This window comes from Aplysia californica, unplaced genomic scaffold (genome assembly GCF_000002075.1).
Source record: "Aplysia californica isolate F4 #8 unplaced genomic scaffold, AplCal3.0 scaffold00409, whole genome shotgun sequence".
NCBI classification, from domain to species: Eukaryota; Metazoa; Mollusca; class Gastropoda; order Aplysiida; family Aplysiidae; genus Aplysia; species Aplysia californica.
The window spans coordinates 135,712-144,731 of record NW_004797679.1 but is presented as its reverse complement, the minus strand read 5'-3'; the positions used below and the strand labels follow the sequence as shown (position 1 = coordinate 144,731).

At 41.5% G+C, this 9,020-nt stretch overlaps 2 protein-coding genes across 2 annotated transcripts; one reads left to right on the top strand and one right to left on the bottom strand.

Annotated features, from left to right (window-relative positions):
- The first annotated feature begins 2,240 nt into the window (after positions 1 to 2,240).
- On the top strand, positions 2,241 to 2,597 carry LOC106012544 (acrosomal protein SP-10-like). Its single transcript, XM_013085805.1, has one exon. The coding sequence runs from the start codon at positions 2,241 to 2,243 to the stop codon at positions 2,595 to 2,597; it is 357 nt and encodes a 118-aa protein (XP_012941259.1).
- Positions 2,598 to 2,774: 177 nt separating this feature from the next.
- On the bottom strand, positions 2,775 to 9,014 carry LOC101848450 (the record flags this gene model as incomplete). Its single annotated transcript, XM_005104199.2, has 2 exons — positions 2,775 to 3,570; positions 8,836 to 9,014. Coding segments are annotated over 2 exons (503 nt in total), but the record flags the coding sequence as incomplete, so codon positions are not given.
- Positions 9,015 to 9,020: the final 6 nt, after the last annotated feature.

Genomic DNA, 9,020 nt, shown 5'->3' with positions numbered 1-9,020 from the left:
GGGGCTTTGGCCTGAGTTTTCTTTCGATTTTGATGCTTTTTTAAAAGCCCAATCGAAAACAGTTAAAATCATTAAATAATGTTTAGGAAGCAAACCTATCCTGTCTGTCAGGGTCCACCTGTGCATAGAGGGATGACAACATCACAGTAGAAAGATGGCGATACTCTATAAAAATTTTCCCCTCTCGGGAATCGAACTCTGGTCTCCGGCCTACGACAGCAAAGCGCTTACCGCTAGGCCACAGACGGGTTGGCGTGAATTTGAGAGATCTTACTATTATTGCTAATAGTAATTAAGTCATTTTGATTGGGTCCCTTGACCTGATGGTTGATGGTTAATTAATGTTTCACACCCCTGAGTTAAATTTTCGTCCATCTTTGACTGGATGTGAATATTATTAAGCCCCACCCCTCAAATCTCTCTCTCTCTCTCTCTCTCTCTCTCTCTCTCTCTCTCTCTCACACACACACACACACACACACACACACACACACACAGACACACACACACACGTACACACTCACCCACTCACTCATTCACTCACAATTCAAACACAAACACACACACACACACATACACACACACACACACACACACACACACTCACTCACAAACCGTCACACACGCGCACACACTTTACACACACACACACACAAACCCAAACGCATTACGCTCGCACATACACATCACCCTTTCCCAAGCGACTAATCCACACCTTATCCACGCGTAGGCCTAGTTGTATAAATTAATCATACCTGGGATTTGCTTCAACGATAAGATGTATCTGGAATAATTCAATATGTGAGGCATCGTGGGGAAATCAGGCGCTCGTCAAAAATAATGAAATCACAGAAATCGGCATTTTTTGGCTAAAGGGCAATTTTTTTCAAATTGTCCTTTTACGTGCATTTAAAAACACATTACTGTGTGGATTATATTTTTTAAAAACGTTGATTTCAGGGATTAAAAAAATGTAAAATTGCAGTTTCCAAGGACTCTCAGGATATCGAAGTTATCAAACTTAGGCAGCCATTTTCTCGCTAATTTGATCTCTGGAATCAAGCGACCCTGATCTCCTTCAATCTCTAATATTTCAATATAGATGGATATGAACATGACCATGCTATAGAATGATACCAATAATTCCATATGCCCCAAAATTGACCAGTGCCTGATTCCACCACGCTGTGATACATAATATTATATGAGAAGTCAGCTTAATCCGAAATCTGCGAGACCGCCAGATTTTCTTCGGTTTTGTCGGGTTTTCGTAGCCTTAGAGAGGCTAGTGAAACAGAAGAGAGAGAACAAAAAAACCGGGGATTTTCTTCTCTTTCGGTTTATCCTTGTGTTCGGATTTACCATATTCGGTTTATTCTGATTCCACTGTAATCTAGAAAAAGTCTGGGAAAACATCGCTCAAGACCTCCCGCTACCCTTTCCCCTTTTTTTCCTGACCCGTTTTCTTATTTCCATTTGTCTTTTCTTTTTTAAAAATCCATTCCCGAGACTTCTACGTCGAGACACGAAGAAAGATAAGCTTACATGGAGTGCGAAAAGGGCGACTGCCTAAAAATAAAATCTGATTAATTCCGATGACGACCTGCGTTTGAGAGCCTAATGGTAGCTTAAAAGCCACACGCTACGGTGGTGAATGAAAAATGAGGGGAAAGGATGGGAGGGGGGCTGAATTATTCAACAACATGATATTACTTTCCTTTCTGTACTTTCAAGCCTTAGAAATAACCTTTAATAAACAAATGGGGGCCCCTTCTGTTTGTTCCGAGTTCTGTTAAGGTTTTCTGCAGCTTGGCATTTTTAGAACGCTGCTGAAAACACAACGCTCAGTTGATCAGACCTACATACAACAAAGTAAATGTTCAATGTTTTCAGAATCAATACCTTTGTTCGCCATTTTTATTATCAAAAATTTATAACAGTCCCACTCCGAAAGGGCAACATCTGCTTTCACTTTTTAATAAAACCCTTGGGATCTACGGCTGATCTGGTGAAAGCCAAGAAAAAAAAGATTTTTTTTTTTGGTTTATTGCTATTTTAATGTTTTATTTCAAGTTTACTTTATTATAGAAGAGGAAAGATACAGGGGAACGTGATTAGTTGATTATCTGGGCCTTGGGTTATTGTTTGACATGAGTCTACACATCATGAGTCAACGTATCACGGGTCAACACATCATGGGTCAATATACCATGTGTCAATACATAATGAGTCAATACATCATGGGTCAACACATCATGGGTCAACACACCATGAGTCAACACATCACGGGTCAACACATCATGGGTCAATACACCATAGGTCAATACATCATGGGTCAACACATCATGGGTCAACACACCATGAGTCTACACATCATGGGTCTACATATCATGGGTCTACACATCATGATTCTACACATCAAGAGTCAACGCATCTTGGGTCAACACATCATGAGTCAACACATCTTGGATCAACACATCATGAGTCAACACATCATGGGTCTTCACAACATGGGTCTACACATCACAATGCATCAAGAGTCAACACATCATGGGTCTACTGCAGACCATAAGTCCGCCCACCATAAGTTTACATGAAATAGGGATTATAGATCTATGTATTTTTAAGTCAATACTTTTATTCAGGTTTTGACACTGCCTATTAGTTTTTGTGAGAGTTTTACGGCACTTGCAACTCATTTAGGTCATATAAGTGACGTATATGAGAGGTGCTGCAAGGGAGTAACAAATACAAAAAAGAAGGAGGAGAGAAAAAGACCGATAGATGTTTGAAAGGAAAGATCGAAGGAGCAAACCACACCAGAGCACCCGCCAACCACCAACTGACTCTTGCCTATCGGGGCCAATCCAGGTTGTGAGGGACACAGTATCCAAATATGCATACAGGGATACTCGTGTGGTGGGAATCGAACTCTTGTCGTCTACGAGCATGAGTTGAGAGCCCAATCATAATAGCACAGACTCACGCGAGCTTATACAGATTTGAGAATTTGTATCAACTTTTGAAAAGATGTTTGCAAGCAAAGAAGTGAAAATGATAATGATATTAGAAGCGAAAATTATAATAATGTTATAAAAGAAGGTGTTTTTACACCCACGTCGAAACAAATCTGAAAAAAACGTGAGACCGAAATGCCAAAGATATACCCCCTCCCCCCCATAAAGACACAGAAACCACATAGGCTACCCAGTGTCGTCAGAATCAGTAGTGTTGTCTTTCATTCATTCATCTCTCCATGTTTGGTCGGTCGGGGACGAGCATATTATTATAAAGGTGAGCCGCGTCGACCCAGTGATTCCCGCCGTCGTATATCTGTGTGGTCGCAGAGCAGGTTCCGCCGGTGGTGACGTAGGTGTTGAGCAAGTACATCTGGTGCGGGTCGAGTCTGTCCAGGGTGTCCGAGTGAATGGCTGCCGAAGCCACATACCTGTTGTCTCCCTGAGCCACGAGCTGGTCTGGGGAGAATTCTCCGTGACTAGAATGAATCGTCAGGCCTAACAGGACGCGAGGCCTTCTAGGGCTCCAGATGGCACACTTCAACTCTAGTGTCTGCCAAAGGAACAGAGAAAAAATTCTTAGTTTTATAAGGAGTTTTACGGCATTTGCGACACAAATTACAGGTCATAGAAGGAATCGTGAGGAAAAACTCGACACGAGGCCTTCTGGGGCTCCAGACGGGACACTTCAACTCTAGTGTCTGCCAAAGGAACAGGAAAATTCTTAGATTTAGAAGGAGTTTTACGGCATTTGCGATACAAATTACAGGTCATATAAGTGCCGAAATATCAGGGTACAAGGCTAGAGGAAGACCAAGATAGACCTGAATCGAGGGTTTGAAGGACACCCTGAAAACATACAACATTCCACCCAGCCAGGCCATCAAACTTGCTAGAGAGGAAAAGCTTTTTCTCCCCTCGACGCCCTAGAGGTACAAGAAGACGGATAAAGTGAAGTAACGTAAAGTATAAGTGTCGAAAATTAATTAACAGTTGTTACTAGAAAGTAGCATACAAGGAAAAGGAGGAAGAGAGGCAAAGACGATTAATAATAGATGTTTATAGTATATGTTTTTTTGTTATAGTAGAGGGTTTTTACGGCGCTCGCAACTGCATAAAGTCATATGAGCACGCGGGACACACCTAATACTTTTAGTTTGGTAGGAAATTTTGAATTTTGCCCGGGTGGCGGCCGAAGCCTACTCTTATCGATTTTAGACCACCAAGGGATCTTTAACGTGCGCAACTTGCACACGGGACCTCCGAGATTTATCGCCCTTGTCCGAGAGGGCTAGGTGTAGATCTTTCCTGCCATAAGATCAGGGGTGTGGCAGGAAGACAGCAGTAAGAAGGAGTCAAGGAGTAGCAGTAGAAAGGCTGCAAAAAGAGTCAGGAGCCCAGAGGAAGGGGCAAAGGGGGTGAGGGGGTGGGGGCAGAAAGAGGAGGCGAAAGCAGACGACAGAATATTGCTAGAAAGCAGGAAAGGAGGTGAAAGGAGACACTTTTAGAGAATACATTTTTTCGGTCGCTACCTGGATTCGGACACGGGACCTTTGAATGAGAGGCCAACACCTTAACCTCTAGGCCACGAGAGCCCCCTAACAGATGTTTGATGCGAAGGAAGCAGCAAACCAAACAAGAGCACCCGCCAATCACTCATTTAAAAAAATCTCGATGCTCGGATCTACGTTACAGTTTTATGAGTTATAGTTATGCCAACATTGTTGGGATCACAGTGGCGGTGGGTGGTTCTAAATATGGGTGGGGCTGAGAAATCAGGAGAAGTAGAGTTCAAAGGTAAGATTTATTTGGTTCATCGGACATTCCAAATATATGAGAGTATGTTTCATTCACACACTCACACGCAAACGCGCTCATATAATCTTATACAGTTGCGAGCGCCGAAAAATACTTTCCAAAAAAAAATAAAAAAATAAATTAATTAAACTCGCAAACGCACACAAACAGCAGTCACTGGATAAGGCCGTGGAGTCGCAGAAAGCAAGGCATTCCTAAAACGTGAGCCCACGAGCGTGTTTTGGTTACCGGGTCTCTGGAGAAAGTGTGTCATGAACTTTCCCCCCATTGCCTGGGCTGGCAGAGAACGAGCCCTTGGTAACAACAGTTTCCGTGGGCTCTCGTTTGTTTCTTTTACATTTTTTCTAGAAGAGTTTCATTAAGAAAGGGCCATGGGAATTGGCTCATCCTTTGCTGAGTTCTAAACACATTTGATTGGCTGTTAGGTTACTATGGTTGTAAGCGGTGACTACAGTGATTGGATAAATGAGCAAGCGTCTGTGTTCACTGCATGCAACTAAAGGGGGAGGCGGAAGATTCTGAAACAGTTCTAACGGTTTCAACTGATTATCTCGATTATTAGAAGAAACATTCATTTACAGAGAGAAAGAGGTGGGGGTGGGGGTGGGAGTGAATGGGGCTCAAGCCTTTTAGCCCTTCTCTACGCCCCGCCACTGTGTGATCATAGCTGTTTTACGCCCCCACCTGCACCATTTAAATAACAATAATCTTAATTTATTTCATGTTATTTATTTATTTATTTATTTATTTGTTTATATTTTGTTCTTTGTCTTTTCTCCGTAATACATACATGTAGATGTGTATAGGAGGATGGGGATAGCTGAGGTACGGGAGGTTGTATGAACTTAAATCTACCACATGGAATCTTGGAGCTCGAGGTCTAACAGTGTCTGGATTTTTTAAAAATCAATGTCTTCCTTCTTAAGATATTTCCTTTCGGTTCGGTAATTATTATGTAATTGTAGAATTTTAAAGCCCCAATCGACACCTTCGGTTCAATGATAAGACCAAAAAAGTCGGGGCGGGGAGGGGAAAGCAAATGTTCCACTTTCCAAAATACATGTATAATATTCATAAAAAAATGGAGGGAACATGTTTTGCGGAGGAGTAAGGTTTCAACTTTATATATATATATATATGTGTGTGTGTGTGTGTATGTGTGTGTGTGTGTGTGTGTATGTTTGTGTGCGTATAGTATATAATATAATATATAAAAAGGATCCAAAATTATTGTGGTCATCTCCTGTTGCACAATGTTTGACAGCCAGATGGGTCTTTCTTTCTGTTCTTCTGTTCTTTGTTTGTTAGTTTTAATGTATTTTTCTAAGCAGTCAAACGACACAATAAAGGTCACCTAGTGCCGTGAAAAAGTAAGACAGTCATACAGAAACAACAGAGGGAAAGAAAGGAAGTAGGACATAGGGGGCGCCCTCCAACCATCCGCTCCAGACGTTTTAAAGGCGGGCTAAGTTCGAGTAAAGCAAAGTACATCGACACAATGGAGGTTATTAAGTGTACAGGGAAATGATAACACAGACAAACAGAAACAATCAACGGTCTACCAATTTTCAAAAAGTTTCTGCTTCCTGGTTCAAAAAACACTTTTTGTATGGAGTTTGGGATGCTGAGAACGAAAATGGTAATGAAATTTGACATTTAGGTCTAGTTTTCAAGATATTCAGGATTTCACAATTTACAAGTGATAAATTAGAGCTAGCATTGTTAATTCAGACTTATTTGACTCATTGTTTCGTGGCTTATCTCTTGTATTGAAGTTTTGGTACATTTCTTGTTAGTAACCAACAGTAATCTACTATCTTACTATCAGTCTATTTGCTCTTAGTGTCGCTTTCCATAGCTGCAGTGTCTGGGTGAAAAGGTTTCCCACGTCCATCACTCTGAGCACCTCATTCATAAGACATTCCCCATCGTTACCCTCAACCAGGTTACCCTTCATTGTAAAAAAAGTGGAAAAAAATCTTCGTCTCGCTTTCTAAATGTGCTCACTTTAATACCGGGTGCCCACTACGGCTGGGATCACCCGACTTGATCGCCTCTAAAACAAACGTGTTTGTTTTCAGTTTCACGCGATCGAGACGGGCGATCGGCCCGATCCAGCCGTAGTGGGCACCCCGTACAGTCAGCAAGCAAGTTCGTTTTGCTGGAGCCTCGAACCCAACACGTCTGCTCTGCGCTTTGGCAGCTGCGAGTCTTGGAGAAGGTCATTCAGTCCATTTTACATGATCATACGATGTATTCCTATAAGAAACTTTTGCACGAAAATGAGGTTTATTTGGTGTTAAGCTTCAGTCTGTTCTTCAAGGGTATCTTCTTCCCTTTCTTTTAATTCAGTAATTATTGCCTCGTGCTTGACAGAAATTAATTGGTAAACCTTTACTATGTAGTACTTGACGTCGGGCACGTGAAATTATCTCGAAATACAACTATTCTCTCCCGCTTTCTCTTATGTTCTTTTTCTAACTGGTTGCACATTACAGACACATCATTTTTCTGAATAATCGCTTGGTTCACGCCAAACAATCAGTATTGAAAAGAACTTTGGGTCCTTTTTTTCAACTACTGGAGAAGGCTTTTGGCACAGGCACATGACTGCCTACGTAAGGAGTCCAACTTTTGTCCTGGTCACCAACTCCGCATCTAAAATACGCGGAGATAGGCCATTCAAAGCCTGATATCTTTGTCCTTTGAGCCACTATTATTTTATGTTCTTTCGCTGCAAATATCACAGTAATTGTCAGTATTGTCTACGCAATGATGAGGCGTTACGACTGTTACCGTAGAATAAAAGGCTGCTTTTGGTTAGGAAACACACTGTTGGCTAAGTGAAAACTAAAGGGTCACAGTGAAGCAGCAAAGGAAAAATGTTGTTTTATACTGCTTAAAACTAATGCTACTTTCATAGCAAATTATTTGCAGCCTAAAATCGCTGATCCCAGGTGCCCAATGTCTTTTCCCCCCATTATAATACAATAAGGAAACTCGACCTTATGCTATATCTAAAAAACTAGACCTGAACATAAAAAACGGATATCATTTCCGAATTCAACTCCCCCAAATTGAAGTAAGAATCAACAGGTTTTAATCTCGAAGTAAATTCCTTATAAACCAGCGTAATGGGAAAGAAAAGACGCAGGACAAGTTACCAGTTGTGCCCTATGGCCACCCACAGAAAAAGCGACAAAAAACAGCAACGTAATGGGAGGAACGACCCTCTAGGGCAATTTTCTATGTCTGTTGCCTCAGATAAAATCCAAGTGCATATATAAGTTAGACATATAAAAATATCTTGATATGTACTTTCGTTTCTGCATAGCTACAACGGTTGCTATGGGAACGGCTGTCATTTTGACAATAAACAATACATTTCAAATCCCTAATGCGTTCTTATTTAACTTACTAAATCTGACCAAATTTGGTAAGAGTATACCAACACAAGTCCCTATGAATGTAACAGAAATTATTTTCAATAAGTGTCAAAGAAAAACAAAAGAAAATGTTCCCAATGTATATATAGACCTTTTCTAAATTTTGGTTGCGTAATGGCTTGTTTTGAGAAAAACGACAATTTTTGTGAAAATTCACATTTTAACCGACCCTTAAATTTTCAAGGGCTATTTACGACGAAAATAAAGATTTTCTCAATAGTCTCCTTGTTTTTTTTTTCAGACAAAGAACTGGCTGACCTTCAAAAATTTGGCCAACATCTCAATTTGCATAGCTTGACCCTTGCGAGTTCGGGGGTTCGAGCCTCCACTCGGTCCGACGTTGTGTCCTTGAGAAAGACACTTTACACGAACTTCCAACTTGGCTCGGTCCTATCGGAGACGGACGTTAAAATAGGAGGTCCCGCCCCTTTAATAACCTAATGGTGTTGATAGGTGAGTTAAACCTATACCATTTCACCATTTTCATAGCTTGACCCCAAATTCGGCCAAACTGAGAGTCCCGTTAAAGAAGAATCAAAGCGGAACTTTCTAACCGTTTCGTTGATCCAACGTGCCCCGGATTCGGCTTCTATGATGTACACGGACCGGTAGGTGGTGACCCGGTAGTCTTTGGTCACGTGGTGGCCGTGGTTGTCTGTGACGTCACACACGTAGTTCTCCTCCCCCTCGCGGTCTGTCGGAGGGAAAGCTTCGACGAAGACGTACGATAAGTCTTCAC

Excerpts from the sequence above, each read along its gene's own strand:
- LOC106012544 (XM_013085805.1), top strand. The coding sequence starts at position 2,241 with ATGGGTCAACACATCATGGGTCAACACACCATGAGTCAACACATCACG.